Source organism: Crinia signifera, chromosome 3 (genome assembly GCF_055691185.1).
Source record: "Crinia signifera chromosome 3, ASM5569118v1, whole genome shotgun sequence".
In the NCBI taxonomy this organism is placed as follows: domain Eukaryota; kingdom Metazoa; phylum Chordata; class Amphibia; order Anura; family Myobatrachidae; genus Crinia; species Crinia signifera.
In genome coordinates, this window is record NC_139219.1 from 36,662,017 (window position 1) to 36,680,457 (window position 18,441).

Sequence of the window (18,441 nt, forward strand, 5' to 3'; positions counted from 1 at the left end):
CCAGCTTTCACAATATCACTATTTTTGTGGTAATAAAATACCAGGCTGCGTATTATAATATATTCCTTCTGTGCCTTCAGTCATTTCAGATGATAACAAGATGTATAATAACAAGACTAAACTAGATTTAATGTGAATTCCCGGTGTAAAAATCTGTGCTATAACGATGGAGTTTAAGGATCCCAATCAGATCTGAATATCGGGGGGAATGTGAACCTGCCTACACACGTTGAGATTTAAAGCAATGATTTAGAATTTCCAATGAATTAGGGTTAATAATACCTACAATGTTATCATTAATAATCCAGTATGTGCTGGGTATAATAATATTATTAATAATAATAAAATCTCTTATATATTTGGCTACATCTGTCACTCAAAGTGTGTCTGGAGCTGTAACGCTGGGTTGTGGACTTCCATCTTAATTTATGATTGTCATCACCTGTTTTAAACAGGGTAATTGATAAGAAAGGTGATGGTAATCCATAAATTAAGAAGAAAGTCCAGAAACAGAGCAATGTGTCCCTCCTGGAGAGGGTCATGTTGAGAGGTATGCACCTCCCTCCCCCCCCCCCATTCACGGCATCCCCACGATTAAATGGCACATGCAAAACACTGACATGGCTATGGTCGACAATGAAAAAGGTTGACAAGATTTATTTTTCACTTTTTCAATGTTTTCATATTCATTCTCATGTGTCGACATGGACACCAATGAAGTGCCACACTTATGTCAACATTTACATGTGTTGACCTTTCTGTGTTGATTTTTTCTTGTGGCGATTCGCAGCACCCCCCGCGACCCCCCACCCGCGATTTGCAGCACACCCCCCGCAATTCGCGGCACCCCCGGTGCCTCCTGCGATTCGCGGCCCCACCCCGTGACAACCCCCCCTCCTGCGATTCGCGGCACCCCGCGACCCCCCTCCCACGATTCGTGCCAACCCCCCGGGCCCCCCCTCCCGCGGTTCACGGTGCCCTCCACGACCCCCCCTACCGCGATTCCCCACCCCTGACCCCCCTCCTGTCATTGCGGCAACCCCCCGCCCCCGCGACCCACCCTCCCGCGATTCACTGCAACCCCCCGTGCCCCCCCCTCCCACAATTCGCGGCACCCACACACACCCCCTCCCGCAATTCACGGCATCCACCCACGACCCCTCCTCCTGTGATTCGCGGACACCCCTCAACTCCTCCCTCCCCCCCACCCCCGCGCGCGATTCACGCCAACCCCAGGATTAAATGGCACATGCAAAACACTGGCACGGCTATGGTCGACAATGAAAAAGGTTGACATGAGTTTTTGAAGATTTATTTTTCTTTTTTTGAATGTTTTCATATTCATTCTCATGTGTCGACATGGACACCGATGAAGTGCCACACTTATGTCAACATTTACATGTGTTGAACTTTCTGTGTTGATTTTTTCTTGTGGCGATTCGCGGCACCCCCCGCGACTTGCAGCACACCCCCCGCAATTCGCGCCAACCCCCCCGGGCTCCCCCTCCCGCGGTTCACGGTGCCCCCCACGACCCCCCCCCTACCGCGATTCCCCACCCCTGACCCCCCCTCCTGTCATTGCGGCAACCCCCCGCGACCCACCCTCCCGCGATTCACTGCAACCCCCCGCGCCCCCCCCTCCCACAATTCGCGGCAACCCCCCCCGCGACCCCCCCTCCCGCAATTCACGGCATCCACCCACGACCCCTCCTCCCGTGATTCGCGGACACCTCTCACCTCCTCCCTCCCCCCCCACCCCCGCACGCGATTCACGGCAACCCCAGGATTAAATGGCACATGCAAAACACTGGCATGGCTATGGTCGACAATGAAAAAGGTTGACATGAGTTTTTGAAGATTTATTTTTCTTTTTTGGAATGTTTTCATATTCATTCTCATGTGTCGACATGGACACCAATGAAGTGCCACACTTATGACAACATTTACATGTGTTGAACTTTCTGTGTTGATTTTTTCTTGCAGCAATTTTTTTCCAGTGACAACTATGAACTATGTGCACGTCAACCTACACATCATCAACCAATTCTTTGTATAATATATAACACCTGTTCTGTTTTACTGTAGGTGTTTTAAGTCAGACCTTTTACTGCTACTATTACTGTTTATGTAAATGCATTCTGAATGACAGCAACATCCTACCATCCTTCTACAAGAATATATAACCAACTAGGTGATTCATCGCGCCCCGTGCCCCCTTCCCTCCCGCAATTCACGGACCCCCCGCGCACCCCCCTCCCGCGATTCGCAACCCCCCTCGCGCAATTCACGCCCCCTCCCACGCTTTGCGGACCCCAGCCCTCTCCCGCGATTCGCCGACACCTGCGCCCCCCTCCCTTGATTCACAGCACCCCCTGCGCCCCTCCCGCAATTCACGGCACCCCTAAGCCCCTCTTTAGTACCCCGTATACTCACACACCCCTATCACTACCCAGCTTCCTGCTCTCCTGAACCGTAACTTTCACCACTGGGGAGTCGCTGACGCTGTTTTGCCCACATGCCCCTATCATGCCTCATAGCCCAGCCTCCTGCTCTCATGCACCCGAACTCCCACCCAGTAGGAGGAGACACTGACTAAGGGCCACCATCCTGTACTCCTGTACTGCCACGCTGGACCCTCACCCACTGGCAGAAGCTGCACAGTATCTCCCACCCTCCTCTTTAGTCCCCCTTATGCCCACACACCCCTATCACTACCCAGCCTCCTGTTTTCCTGTGTCGTGACCTCCGCCAGTGGGGAGCCGCTGACTCAGAAACACCCTACTATACTATTGCACACACACACCTAAACAACATGCACACACAGCCCCCCCCACACCCACAAATGTCACTGTAACATCCACACTATCAATGTACATCTTACTCTGTAACCGCTTTTTAATTAAACAAAACAATACACACCCCCTTCCACATCATATGCTCTCTATTTAACACATTTCACCTATAACTCAAGTTGCAATATAACTCAAGTATCTTTCATACAATTCTAACCATCTTTCTCATATGCAAATGTTCACAAATTAAGGGGGCGCAGCCCCTTACGACGGTGTGAAGAGCGCCCGTAGGGCGCGATGAATCACCTAGTGTTATAATATTTACTCAAAAACCCTATCACGGTCATGTCTTCTTCAGGCCAGGTGGCGAAGCTTGACTCCTAGAAACGGCATCAGGCAATGCATTGATGACTTTTTTGAGATATTATTACTAATAGTCCCATCCTTGTAAGTGTGGTCACAGGGCCTTATTCTGGTTCACTCTCAGAGGCAAATTCCTTTTCAAATGGACAAAACCATATGCACTGCAGGTGGGGCAGATGTAACATGTGCAGAGGGAACTAGATTTGGGCGGCTTCTTTTGTTTCTTTGCAGGGAAAATACTGACTTTTATATTTTTACACTGCAATATAGATCTCACTTTAACCCCTTCCTGACAGAGCTAGTTTTTGCGTTCCTGACAGAGCCATTTTTTTCAAATCTGACATGTCTCACTTAAGTGGGGATAACTTTTTTTTGCTTTTACTTATCCCAGTGATTTTGAGATTGTTTTCTCGTGACACATTGTACTTCAAGTTAGTGGTAAATTTTCGTCGATACAGTCTGTGTTTTTTTGTGAAAAATACCAAAATGTCGGAAAAAAATGGAAAATTTTGCGATTTGCAAAATGTTAAATTTTCTGCTTGTGAGACAAATAATCTTACCACTCAAAATAGTGAATAACTAACATAGACCATATGTCTACTTTATGTTGACATCATTATTTCAACTTCCTTTTAATTTTTTGGGACACTAGGAGGCTTACAATATGAATAGCAAATTCTCAAATTTTCAAGAAAATTTCAAACACTGATTTTTTTAGGGACCAGTTCAGTTCTGATGTGACTTTGAGGGACTTGTATGTGAGACACCCCCATAAATGATGCCATTTCAAAAACTGCACCCCTCACAGTATTCAAAACAGCATTTTGGAAGTTTGTTAACCCTTTAGGTGTTTCACAGGAATTAAAACAAAGTGTAGGTGAAATTTCAAAATTTCTTTTTTTTTGCAGAGTTTCAATTTTAATACATTTTTCTAACGAATACAGTAGATTTTACTAGAGAAATGTGACTAAAAATTGATTCCCCCAATTCTTTTGTTTTCATAAATATCCTATATGTGGCCCTAGTGTGCACGGTGACCAAACCACAGGCTTCATAATAGAAGGAGCACCTACTTGATTTTGGAGCCTCCTTTTTATGAGATAATTTTTTAGGCACCATGTAGGTTTCTAGGCACCATAAGATGCTAAAAGTTAGGAACCCCCCCACAAGTGACCCCATTTTGCAAACTACACCCCTCAGGGAATTCATCTAGGGGTATAGTGTACATTTCAAACCCCCAGGGGTTTCACCAATTTTGATACAACTGGGCTGTGAAAATGAAAAAAATTAATTTTTCATTTTCACAGCTCAGTTGTATCAAAATTGGTTAAACCCCTGGGGTTTTGAAATGTACACTATACCCCCTGATGAATTCCCTGAAGGGTGTAGTTTGCAAAATGGGGTCACTTGTGGGGGGGTTCCACTGTATAGGTGCTTCAGGGGTCATTCAACCAGAATCTGAGCTGCAAAATACAAAAATCACTCCTTCCCTTCTGAGTCCTGCCATGCACCCAAATGGTATTTTTTGGTCACATGTGAGGCATTGCCGTACTCGGGAGAAATTGGGGCACAGATTTTGGGGTGCTTTGTCTCCTTCATTCCTTGTGAAAATGAAAAATTTTGAGCCAGAACTGCATTTTTGTGTAAAAAAATTTAATTTTTCATTTTCACAGCCCAGTTGTACCACAATTGGTGAAACCCCTGGGGGTTTTAAATGTACGCTATACCCCTAGATGAATTCCCTGAGGGGTGTAGTTTGCAAAATGGGGTCACTTGTGGGGGGGTTCCACTGTATTGGTGCTTCGGGGGTCTTGCTAAAGCGACATAGCACCCACCAAAATTCCACCAGAATCTGAGCTGCAAAATCCAAATATCACTCCTTCCCTTCTGAGTCCTGCCATTTTTTGGTCACACATGAAGCATTGCCGTACTCGGGAGAAATTGGGGCACAGATTTTGGGGTGCTTTTTCTCCTTCGTACCTTATGAAAATGAAAAATTTGGAGCCAGAACTGCATTTTTGTGTAAAAAAATGTAATTTTTCATTTTCACTGCCCAGTTGTATCAAAGTTGGTGAAACCCCTGGGGGTTTGAAATGTACACTATACCCCCCGATGAATTCCCTGAAGGGTGTAGTTTGCAAAATGGGGTCCCTTGTGGGGGGGTTCCACTGTATAGGTGCTTCAGGGGTCATTCAACCAGAATCTGTGCTGCAAAATCCAAAAATCACTCCTTCCCTTCTGAGTCCTGCCATGCACCCAACTGGTATTTTTTGGTCACATGTGAGGCATTGCCGTACTCGGGAGAAATTGGGGCACAGATTTTGGGGTGCTTTGTCTCCTTCATTCCTTGTGAAAATGAAAAATTTTGAGCCAGAACTGCATTTTTGTGTAAAAAAAATTAATTTTTTACACAAAAATGCAGTTCTGGCTCAAAATTTTTAATTTTCACAAGGAATGAAGGAGACAAAGCACCCCAAAATCTGTGCCCCAATTTCTCCCGGGTACGGCAATGCCTCACATGTGACCAAAAAATACCAGTTGGGTGCATGGCAGGACTCAGAAGGGAAGGAGTGATTTTTGGTGGTGGAATGAATGGCGGGTGCTATGTCGCATTAGCAAGACCCCCGAAGCACCAATACAGTGGAACCCCCCCACAAGTGACCCCATTTTGGTCACCAGCTTTGGGAGGGGGGCTGGCGCTGCGGCTGGCGGGGGGGTGGGAGGGGTGCTGGCGCTGCGGCAGCCGGGTGGGTGGGAGGAAGGGGGGCTGCCGGGTGGGAGGGGGGGGGGGGGCTGGCGATCGGTGCGGTATACGCACACAAACACACACACACACACACACACACACACACATATATATATATGTGTGTATATATATATATATACATATATATACATATATATACACACACATATATATATATATATATATATATATATATGTGTGTGTATATATATATATATACACATTTGCCCATTATTTTTTATTTTATTTTATTTTTCACTTTTCCAGCAGCAGCATGATGCTGCTGCTGCTGCTGCTGCTGCGGGGGGGAGGGGGGAGGAGGGGAGCGCAGCGTGCGCTCCGGACGCATCGGTGGAGCCGCTGGAGCTGCTGCTGCTGCCGGGTGAGTGCCCGGCGGGTGGGAGGGGGGTGCTGCCGCTCGGTGGTGATCGGTGCTGCACCGATCACCACCGTTTTCTGTGTTACCGAGCGGCTTAGCCGCCGGTAACACAGGAAACGCTGTGAATGGCTGTTCAGATTTGAACAGCCAATCACAGCGATCGCCGACCGGGGGGGGCACCCCTGCCCCCCCTGGGCGGCGAGGGGGGATGTCTGCTGTCAGGGACAGCAGACATCACCTAACTGTCACTGCGTCTCTAGACGCAGTGACAGTTAGAAGTCATGACGTACATTTATGCCATGTGTCGGGAAGTACCTCCCGGCCATGACGTAAATGTACGTCAAATGTCGGGAAGGGGTTAAAGTAAAACCCCACCCAAATCTAATTCTCTCTGCACATGTTACATCTGCCCCGCCTGCAGTTCACATGGGCCCTTATTCTGGTTGGTGCGGTCAGAGCCGCACACGGGGCTCCGACCGCACAAACCAAGGGCCGCCCACCCGACGGATCGCCACGGCCGTCCGTACACGGACGGCTGGCGATCCGCACAAAAATGGTGGAGGCTACGCCTCCACCATGGTGGGAGCTGCCCCCTGCCTTCGATGGTCGACGACCATCGAAGGCAGGCCCGCACGCCGCGGCAGCTCCCGCAAGCTCAGACCACACGGACAATCGTCCGTGTGGGAGCTTGAAAGGGGGCTGAAAGCTGACATCCGGCGACGTCAGCTTTCCGCCCCCATGTCATGGTAATGAGGGCGTCATGCCCTCATTACCATGCATACGCCCCGCGTTTGCATGGGAACGCCCATGAAACGCGGGGCGTACACATAGGGTAATGAGGGGCTGAAGCCCCTCACGCCCCTATACGCCCCCTTTGCGGCGGACGAAATCCGTCTGCGGCGAAGGGGGCTGCACATGCGCAGAATGACCTCTGCGCATGTGCAGAACAAAAACATCGGCGGTACGGCCGCACGCGGGCCGTACCGAGCCGAGTAGAATAAGGGCCATGGTTTTGTCCATTTGAGAAGGAATATGCCTTTTGCGAGTGAACCAGAATAAGGCCCACAGTATTTGTGGATGGCTTAACGGAAAAATGTTGCATGCTCTCAAATATACTGTACACAAACATATGAGACTGCAGGATTTTTTTCTTGTGCTTTAGTCCTCTTATGGATCTGCCATAGCCAGCAATATATGTTTGAATTAAGTCTGTCCGTAAGAGCTGCATTATTTGGAAAAATTCTAAAGGTCAGGCAGAACAATATTTTATTCTTCTAATGAATATGTTCCACACGGCCGCTGCAAACTCCCCAACTGTTATCTGGAAAAAGAACAGGAATTCTCTTCCAGCCGGGGGAAGTCGGAGAGACGGAAAGCACACAAATCTCCAATTCTGTCTTTCCCCGCTGAATTAATACACTTGTAGCTGCAGGTTTGCCAGGAAAATAAGTACATCTAGATCTCAAGGCAGCCTAACTGTACATGTGTTCCTCTATCAGTGCTCATCTAAATGACTCGCCTCTTTCAACTTCCATTTGCTAAATGGAATTGCTTAAATCTCTCTGAGAGCAGATTTTCTGGTTTTGGGATGCAGCAATATACATAAAGAGCTGTTCCGTTAATTCTCCAAGACAAGTCACTGACAAACCAGACTGTACAGTACACAGTATTTAATAAAGGTTATGGCTTCTGTTATATATTTGAGTGCATTTTGTTTATTCAATTTAGAGTCCTGTAAGGATTTCTTGGATTCCCATTAACCGTTATATTGAAGTATCCGCTAACGAACTTAAAAACATTCAGTCATTCTCTTATGCAGTGATTGAGCTTTGGTACTTGTGTATTTTGGCGGCGCCCATCGCATACCATACCATAACGCATACGATGGTATGCGATGCGACGCGATATCGTACGATAGTGCACGATGGCATACAATTTTGAAATTGTATGCCATTGTACATGGCATACAATGCCATACGATGCGATGCGATGCGATTAAACATTGTATAAGCACCCTAATGGGTGCTTATACAATGTTAAGCACCCAAATGGGTGCTTACAGTGTTAAATGCACCCCCACGCCACCCCCCCACTATAAACGTGAACCCGAAGCGTGGCGAGCGGCGGCGGTACGCGTCCTACGACCTTTTCATACCCCCACTATCCACGTCGGCGTGGAGTTGAGAATAGAATAGTGTGGCGAGCGCAGCGAGCCGCCGAGCCCGAAGCGTGGCGAGCGCAGCGAGGGGACGCGGATACCTGTGAAGCCCGCGAAGGGACGCGTTTACCTGCGCTCGCCACACTATTCTATTCTCAACTCCACGCCGACGTGGATAGTGGGGGTATGAAAAGGTCGTAGGACGCGTACCGCCGCCCCTCGCGGGCTCGCTGCGCTCGCCACGCTTCGGGTTCACGTTTATAGTGGGGGGGGGTGGCGTGGGGGTGCATTTAACATTGTAAGCACCCATTTGGGTGCTCAAAAGCACCCTTTAGGGTGCTTATACGATTTTTGGTCGTATAGGGGGTCAAAATCACATCGCATGCCATCGGGTGCATGGCATCCGATGCGATGCGATCTGTTCGTCGTACGACGGACATCGGGGGCGCCACCAAAATACACAAGTACCTGAGCTTTTTTTATTTATATACATATGACAATGGTTGTGTTATTGTCATGTAAGCAATAATCCCTCCATGCAGTTGTTACAATAAAGCATGTTGAAACAATGACACTACCACTGGACCTTTGGTTTGAGGTCGCATAGTTTCCAGTTGCCTGGAGCACCCCCTGCCAGCAATGTGTGTGGTATGACGGGATTACGACGGTAATTATACCAAGATCAGAATCCCGACGGGGGGGGGGGGGGGGGGGGGTACTCCAACAGGGCTTGCAGGCTCGGTGGCTCACTGCGCTCACCACAGGTTCTATTCCCCCTTTATGGAGGTCGTGGACCCCCATGAGGGAGAATAGCCCCTGTCAGTTGGTATCCCACACATACAGCAACTGTACCAGACACTGGCGAAGTGATAAAGGGGTAGATTTATTAAGCTCCGTGAAGTGATAAAGTGTCTGGTTTTTATCACCGGCCAATCAGCTCCTACCTGTCATTTTTCAAACCAAGCCTGTAACTTCACAGTTATGAGCTGATTGGCCGGTGATAAAAACCAAACACTTTATCACTTCACCGAGCTCAATAAATCTGCCCCAAAGTGACAGAGATAAGGTTTCAGCCAATCAGCCCTTACCTGCCATGTTACAAAGTCTGGGGCAGACATATTAAGCCTGGTGAAGTGATAAAGTGGCTGGTACTTTATCACCGGCCAAGTACTTTTTCATTTCAATGCTATTTGTAACTCCCATTTCCTGTTGCCAACAGTCATTAATCAGATGCGCGTATTGTTTTGATGTTGTGCCGTATATTGTATATGTTGTTATTATTATCAATCTTCAGATGTTGGTAGGCGAATGTTTTTCTTTTCGTGTGTGCGTGTAGATCCCAACTGTCCCCCTCGAACAGGATTGTGTTGCGTCTCTATGTTGCTTTTTTCTTTGTCTCCAGAACTTTACGGTTTTGAAGAAGCTGAAAGAGTAACAACATAAATATCCAGTATGGGGGAAATTTACTAAAGGAAATTTGTAAAAAAATAGGTGTATTTGTATCCAGAAATACACTTATTTTTGACATTTACTATCCCGAAAATATGGCAATTCGTATTCGTATTGATGTGCTATCAATACGAATACGAATTGCCGTTTTTTCGGGATAGTAAATGTCAAAAATAAGTGTATTTCTGGATACAAATACACCTATTTTTTACAAGTTTCCTTTAGTAAATTTCCCCCTATATGTCTTGCTGTTGTATAACATGTGCTAAATGGAGTGCTTTTCCTTATTCGTACTATATGTTTGTATGTCTTTCAGCAATGGGTAGAAGGGCTAAGATCTATCACGCATAACTTTAGAGCCAACAACGTGAGTCCTATGACATGTCTCAAAAAACAGTAAGTGTCTTTTATGGGTCTGTTTTCTGTGTGTTTTGTAGATTAGTAAATGTAAGTCCCCCATTGTGTACAGTAACGGCTTTCCAGGCAATGATTTGCAGCAGCGGTCACCGCTCATCGCCCAGGCGTACACACTGGGCGGCTTTGAGCTGAAAGCCGCTCAAACCTGCTGTTTTGTGTATGGGCCTTAAAACCTTATACCTAGCTCAGACTATATACAGATGTCCTCATGCCTGGCAAGCCGCCAGGTCACATGCAGCTCTTTTAACATTAGGTGCCATTTTTGCCGAATATACTGTACATCATAGTTGCAAGTACATGTGGCTACAACACAAAAGGAGACCGGTTTCAATAAGATGAGGTTGAATTTACATTTGACCTATTCAATTTCAGGTGCGTTTTTGCCGACTGTCGGAATGAATCCGGCAGTCAAAAAAACACATGGATCGGCAAATCCACATTTTTTAACAAAGCCGACTCTGCATAGGCGAGTCACCTCCATTATTGGATTGAATACCGTTGACGGATATTTCTGAGATAGTTCTATTGAAAATGGGATATTGCCCATAGCAACCAATCAGATTATATCTATTATCTTCTGTAAGGTGCAAAATAAATAAGAAGTAGTATCTGGTTGGTTGCTACGGGAACATCCCATCTTCAATCGAACTCCCATCTTTGTAAATGTACTCCTATAGGGGGTATGCAATGTGCCGCCGCTATTTCCCACGTCGGAAATAGCGGCGGCTCCCTATTCAATGCTGTCATTAGCGACAGCATTGATGCGGGATCACCGCAGAAGGGGCCGACTTCAGAAGCTGTCGGGCCCGTTCTGCCATTAACGGCCACGCCCCCTTTGAGCCCATCGGCAGGCTGGACATCGAATCCCGTCTGTCATTATGCGGTCGATCTGACCGCAAACGGGCCAGGATCACGGCTGGCGGCGGGGATCGACAGCCGTGATCCCAGATGGTATATACCCCTATGAGTTTATTAATGTTCTATGTTACTGGACATGTTATTTATTTATTTACATGTTGCAATTTTTAGTGTGTTAATGTTTATTGTAATGGGTTTGCTTTATATGTGCAAATTAAATTAAGTGCAATTTTTAGGAGCTGACAATCAGATAATCTGCAAATTTTTTACTATGAAGAAATTATGGGGTTTATTCTAGTTCATTCTTTCTGACAAAATCCTTCTTAGATGGACAAAACCATGTGCACTGCAGGGGGGCAGATGTAACATGTGCAGAGAGAATTAGATTTGGGTGAGTTATTTTGTTTCTGTGCAGGGAAAATACTGACTGCATGATTTTACACTTCAATATAGATCTCACTTTGCAGAAAAACCCCACCCAAATCTAATTCTCTCTGCACATGTTACATCTGCCCCACCTGCAGTGCACATGGTTTTGTCCATCTAAGAAGGATTTTGTCAGAAAGAATGGACTAGAATAACCCCCTATGTGAGAAGCTATTGTGTATTTGTACAGCTAGAAAGTCCTTTTCTTACACACACACACACACACACACACACACACACACACACACACACACACACACACACACACTATGGACTACGGTCTATTTTCAAACCAGTCAAACTTGGAGGTTTTTTAAAGGGGCGGTCATTTACAAGTTCATGCTGCATCCCACATGGCTGCTGGAGTCCCATCCCAATACATCCGTCTCTCAGTGTTATCAGGATGCAGTTCTAACCCCTGTGATGCCCAGTATCTGCCCAGTATTTGCCCATGTGTGATGAATCCAGTTGTACAATTTAATAAACCAAGAAAACGTGATGATTACTTCAACACATCTGTCAAGAGAAAAGGCCGAGATATTGGACCAATTCGAATCTGTGAGACATCCCATCCACCCCGATGCGTGGTCCCATGTGCATCGGGTCAGACCCTGCTGAATGTAAAATCTATCGGACCCATCAGCGGTAAATCGCATGTGCTTTTTAGCACCCTCGATGTATTGGGTCCAATCCGTAGGTGTGTGCCAAAGGTGAAACACCACTGTCACACACCTCCTTGCAGGGGCAGACAGTGGTGGGTGGCAAAAGGCAAGCTGCGGTGGGTGCCAGGCCGCGGTGTGACGAGTGGTGGATGCCTGGCAGTGGGTGCTGGGCAGCGAGGAGGGAAGCGGCAGCAGAATTTTAAAAAATACTTTCAAAAGAAATCTCTTAGCCAATCAGCTGCCGGCAAGTATTTTTTAAAATTCTGCTGCTTCATGTCCAGCACATGCCAGCTACCCGGCACCCGCAGCTCACCGCTGTCCAGCTCTCATGCCCCCTCCACTGCTGCAGCTCCCCGCAGGTTTTACTTGCGATAAACTGAATGCGATTTATCACATGTAAAAATGGCACTACAACTGCCAAATCGTAATTGAGCCTCTTGGGGAGCTGCCGGTGTGCTAGTGTACGGGGGCCGTAAGAAATGTATTTAGTGTGGATTGTTGCTTACATTGTATTGTCATTTTAGCAACTATCCCATAATGTAGTTTCTGGCTTTCGTGGGTAACATAATATCAATATTATTATTATACTAGTAGCAACCAGGAAGCGCTCTCTACTGCCCTCCAAGAAGCTCTGGAGGCAGATGTCCACAACCCAACCCTCCCCAGCAAGAAGGCCCCTAGAATTGGGCAGCTGCCCATTGAGCCCATACATTAAGATGGCCATGTTCCCTTCCCTGACACCTTGTAATCACTCCTTTATACTGAGACTCCTCCTCTCTACCCTTACACCTTATCCTCTCTCTCTCCTGGGACACCTCCTCTCAACCTTGACACCATATACTTTCTCCTGGGACACCTCCTTTAACTCGATAACTTGTTCTCGCTCCTCTCTCTCTCCTGGGACACCTCCTCTCAACCCTGACACCTTGTCCCCTCCCATCTCTCACTCCTGAGACGACACCTCTCTAAGCTGATACTTTGTCCTCTCTCTCTCTCTACTGGGACCTCCCCTCTCTCTCTGGAAACACCTCCTCTCAACCCTGAAATCTTGTCCCCTTCCATCTCTCACTCCTGAGTCTCCTTGTCTCTATGCTGACACTTTGTCCTAACTCTTCTCTCTTGGTCCTGGGACCTCTCCTCTTTACCTTGACACCTTGTCCTCTCTATCATGGGACCCCTCTTCTCTACGACGCCCCCCCCCCCCCCCCCCCCTGATCTTTCTCCTGGGATCCCTGCTCTTTGACACCTTATCCTCTCTACTTACTCTGTCTCTCTGTCTCCCCCTCTGGGCTTCAAAAGTGATAAAATGGAGAGTGATATACAGCCAGCCAATCAGCTCCTACCTGTCATGTCACAGACTGTGGACCTTATTGTGATTGACTTGCAAGGCTGCGAAATTTGCAGCTTTGCAAGTCCATCAGACGCCACCCGCAGTTCCGCGCCCCCCCCCCGCACGTAGTACCCCCCGCACGGCTGCGAATCGATGATTTACATAATCATCCATTCGCAGGTGGGGAGAAATCATTCAATGCTCATCATAAAACATAGGGGGTTATTCAGTCCTGCTAATTTTTTTTATTGCTGGCCATACGCAAAGTCATTGACAGGAAGCCAGCTAAGGGGGTAGTAACCGGCCAGAGAAAAAGCTGGTGTGCCCAGGCATTTTTGGGGAAGTCGCGTGTCGTTACAGCTGCGACCCCTACCCAACTGTTACTATCGCACCGGTCAAGTGAGTCCTGGGCTACCCACAGACTTCACACCCTGGAAGTATCATTCGATGGTGGGTGGCTTCCAAATGGATTTGCAGTGAATCGCAGATCCAGCTACTTTTAGCAAGCCGTGCTACAGAATTTGCAGGCTTACACGGGGCGGAGTTTCGCTAAGACTGGGCAGCCGCTATCTAATCGCTGGGTGATAGCAGGGCGCTGCCGAATCGCACTACAAACAGTCAGGTCTGAGCAACCGCAAAAGTTTTTACAGATGTTTATTTATTACCAGTTATGTATATAGTGCACGCACTCTAACCAGTATATTTTTGGAGTGTGGGAGGAAACGGAGAACCTGTAGGATACCCACGGAAATCTGTGGAAAATATATAAGCTCCACACAGTTAAGGCTTAAACTTAAGAATTAAAACCACAACCTCAGTGCTGTGCGGCAGCAATGTTAACCATTACACCATCCATGCTGTCTGTGGATCTTTACGGAGTTCAGCGGCCAAGACGCGGGTGTGGGGGGCGGGCAGCTGACATCACCGGACGTCAGCTGCCTGCCCATTTCCTACCTTACATAAGCGTGCACCTTCCACATCTTTCGATGTTTGGCGTCCATCACAAGATGTGGGAGATCCCCCCTGGCCTGCAAATGGATATTACTGTGTAACATCCTTTCACAAGCCCTGTGTGCTTATCTTGCTTGTAAATGGGTGGAGCCAGCGAATTCGCAGCCTTGCACATCAACCAGAATAACCCCCATAGTGTCTGCACAAAGATGCTGTTATGATCAGGCGATTTTTATAAGTGATGCGTAAAAGTATCCTGGGCGATTCCTAGGTGGTGGATAGAAGTACATGTCACGTTCTTGTAAATAAAAGAGGCTGCGTTCAGAGGCAGCCATAGAATACCAGAGGTCATAGATGCCCGATTGCTCGCTACTGCGTCTACCGTTTCTCTTGAATCAGGCCCCACTGTTTGTCTGCACCTTTTTCTAGTTGGTGAAAGTTCCGTATTGACAGCTTACAGGACAAATTATATTTAGTAAATGTATAAGGATGACGAATGACAATTAATGCAAACACGGTATTGCATTATGCGCGCTTACACTTGAAATTAATAGTGCAGGTCGTTCTAGACCAAAGCAAGGTTGTCCGATGTGCATTTATAACCTACCGTCTAATAACACCGCCGTCTGTAAAGTACAATTTGTCAACTTGTTCATAAAAATGATGGAACTTCTCCATTACATAATCCTACATCTCCCTGACGTTACTGTAGAAGAGTCACCTTGTCTTATAAATTAGTACAAAGCCTGTTTCATCTGTCTCCTCCGTTCTCGGTTCACCGACAGAAGGCCAAAGTCTCCGAGGGCTAACATCGGATCATAGAACAATTACAAATAATATATTTATTTTTTTAAATATTGGTACAAGTATAATATAGAAGTTCCTGTAATATTGCATAAGGATATATTGCCTGTTTATTTTGATGCATCTCGTTATATTTAATACATTTCTGACACAATTTATTTCTTTATTTCAGCTGGATGAAACTTTCCTTTCTGACAAACATTAATGGAAAAATTCCAGTCCGAAGGTAAAAGATTAGAAATATGAGGCTTTTTCAATTCTACTGCCTCTAATGTGTGTAAAAATCAAGGTATTGGGCCAGATGTATTACGGTGTAAATCGGGATGCCGGACAAACTCAGAGGTTTTTGTTTATATGGGTCAGTTATTTACAAGCACATGAGGAAAGAGGACCCTGCTTGAGATCTTATATTGTAAAGGGGAGGGGCAGACCGACAGATGGGATAGCCAGTGAGCAGAGGATTAGGAGGAGAGTTGGCTGGGTTTGGTGAAGAAGTGGGTCTGAGAGCCTGTTTGATGTTTTCTAGAGAGGTGGGGAGAGTATGATGGGGAAAAAGAAGAGAACTTCAAAGGTAGGGAGCAGCAGGTGCAAAATCTTGGAGAACGAGTAGGAGGAAGTAATCAGCAGGCAGGAGAGGTGGCATGCATTAGCAGAATGAGGATGTGTGGGAGTGTAAAGGGAGATGAGGTCAGAGATGTAAATAAGAGACGAGTGGGTGAGGGGTTTGTAATACCCCATTCACACCAGCATAATTTCCCAGGTTGGAACAACCCACGACTAGCGCAGGTGTGAAAGGTTCCTGGGCCAAAATCATTTCAACCCTGCTATGGAGCAGGGTTGTTCCCGGGTTTAACCCGGGGACCTGGCCGGTGTGAATGGGGTAGGGGATACTTAGCCAGGTTGCCGGTCCTCGGTGTGCTGTTTGGCCAGGGATCCACACAGGCTGCGGGCGCAAATGACGGGACAGGCGGCGGATGAAGATGACGCAGCTCTCCGGAGGCAGTGAGGGCACTGGAGAGCTGCTTCATCTTCATCCGATGGCTGTCCCGTCAGAGGACCAGCAACCGGGGTGAGTATTCTACACACCTCCTGCCGGCCTCCACCGCCGACTGCCCGCCTCCTACCCACCTCCTGCCGGCCTCCCCTCACCTCCTGCCGGCCTCCTCCCCGCCTCCTTCCCACCCCCTTCACACACACCAGAAAATGCAGGGACTTTTCTGGTGTGAAAGGGGCCATCCCGGGAATGGCCCGGCATGATTCCTGGGCCATATTCCCGGTGGGTCCCTGCATTTTCTGGTGTGAAAGGGGTGAGTGTGAATTGGATTCTGAAAGAGAAGGAGAGCCAGTGAAGGGCTTGTTAGAGAGGACAGGTGGAAGTAGTAAATTTGGTAAGGAAGATGAGCCAGGCAACTACATTAAGGATAAATTTCAGTGGAGAGAGTTGTTTGTCAGGGTGGCCAGAATGGAGGATATTACAGTAGTCCACTCTAGAGGTGACCAGAGAGTGGATAAGGGTATAAGTAACAGTAGCAGTCAACGCAGGGTGGGATGGACTGGAACAGCAGTCAGCGCAGGGTGGGATGGACAGGAACAACAGACAGCGCAGGGTAGGATTTACAGGCACAGCAGTCAGCGCAGGGTGGATTGGACAGGCACAGCAGTCAGTGCAGTGTGGGTTGGACAAGGTTGGTAGTCAGCGCAAAGTGGGATGAACAGGCACAACAGTCAGAGCATGGTGGGATGGACAAGCAGAGCAGTCAGCGCATGATATAATGGATAGACACGGCAGTCAGAGCAGGTTGGGTTGGACAGAAAGAGCAGTCAGCACAGGGTGGGTTGTACAGGGCCAGCAGTCAGCGCAGGGTGGGATATAGAGGCACAGCAGTCAGCGCAGGGTGGGATGGACAGGCACAGCAGTCAGCACAGGGTGGAATGTACAGGCACAGCAGTGAGCACTTGTAGAAAAGACAGGCACAGCTGTCAGAGCAGGATGGGAAGGACAGGCACAGCAGTCAGCCCATGGTGGAATGGACAGGCACAGCAGTGAGCACTTGTAGAAAGGACAGGCACAGCTGTCAGAGCAGGATGGGAAGGACAGGCACAGCAGTCAGCCCATGGTGGAATGGACAGGCACAGCAGTGAGCACTTGTAGAAAGGACAGGCACAGCTGTCAGAGCAGGATGGGAAGGACAGGCACAGCAGTCAGCACATGGTGGAATGGACAGGCACAGCAGTGAGCACTTGTAGAAAGGACAGGCACAGCTGTCAGAGCAGGATGGGAGGGACAGGCACAGCAGTCAGCCCATGGTGGAATGGACAGGCACAGCAGTGAGCACTTGTAGAAAGGACAGGCACAGCTGTCAGAGCAGGATGGGAAGGACAGGCACAGCAGTCAGCCCATGGTGGAATGGACAGGCACAGCAGTGAGCACTTGTAGAATGGACAGGCACAGCTGTCATAGCAGGATGGGATGGATGGGCACAGCTGTCAGAGCAGGATGGGATGGACTTGCTCTATTACAGTGTTCTGCAGCATGCCCTAGGTTTTGTTTTATTACAGTTTATATCTTTGCTTATTTTGTAGTATTACAAGAACATTCGCATCAGGAAAAACAGAAAAAGTTATCTTTCAAGTACTTAAAGAATTAGGTCTTCCGAGCGGAAAGGTATTTATACAGTTTTTTTTTTTTAATCGAAATTTCATATGACAATCCAAGGGGGTACACAATCCCCTTAAAGATATACAAAACATACAAAATACAAATACAATACAAGGACTCTACTTTGACACTAACAAGACAAGACATTATATCATCTTAATCCATACTTTTATATTTCATGATTTTATGATTTTGATGGGTAAATTAATTAATAGAGCAGAACACAAAACCCTGATACGTTAAATCATTCTATCTCTATGTAGTCCTTCTCGATATACGTCCCACTCTCTCCATAATTTATCTATCCTGGAGTTACCATTTTTCCCCAGAGTTTCCATCTTATAGTTAAAATCTATTTTATGTATTACCTTCTGAGAAGTTGGTACCTGCTTTTGTTTCCATGATTGAGCAATCAAAGTTATCATAGCGCTAATTATTTGGTTTAAC

General features: G+C 47.2%; 1 protein-coding gene across 6 annotated transcripts in view; it reads left to right on the forward strand.

Moving 5' to 3' along the window:
- The window catches only part of PLCB4 (phospholipase C beta 4), a 305,420-nt gene that overhangs the window by 179,030 nt on the left and 107,949 nt on the right, over positions 1-18,441 (forward strand). For all 6 annotated transcript variants that reach the window (XM_083175639.1, XM_083175638.1, XM_083175634.1 and 3 more), the window contains exons 8-10: positions 10,204-10,283; positions 15,508-15,561; positions 17,919-18,000. In XM_083175639.1, the coding sequence (XP_083031765.1) occupies positions 10,204-10,283; positions 15,508-15,561; positions 17,919-18,000 (216 nt within the window). The remainder of the gene's footprint in view (positions 1-10,203; positions 10,284-15,507; positions 15,562-17,918; positions 18,001-18,441) is intronic.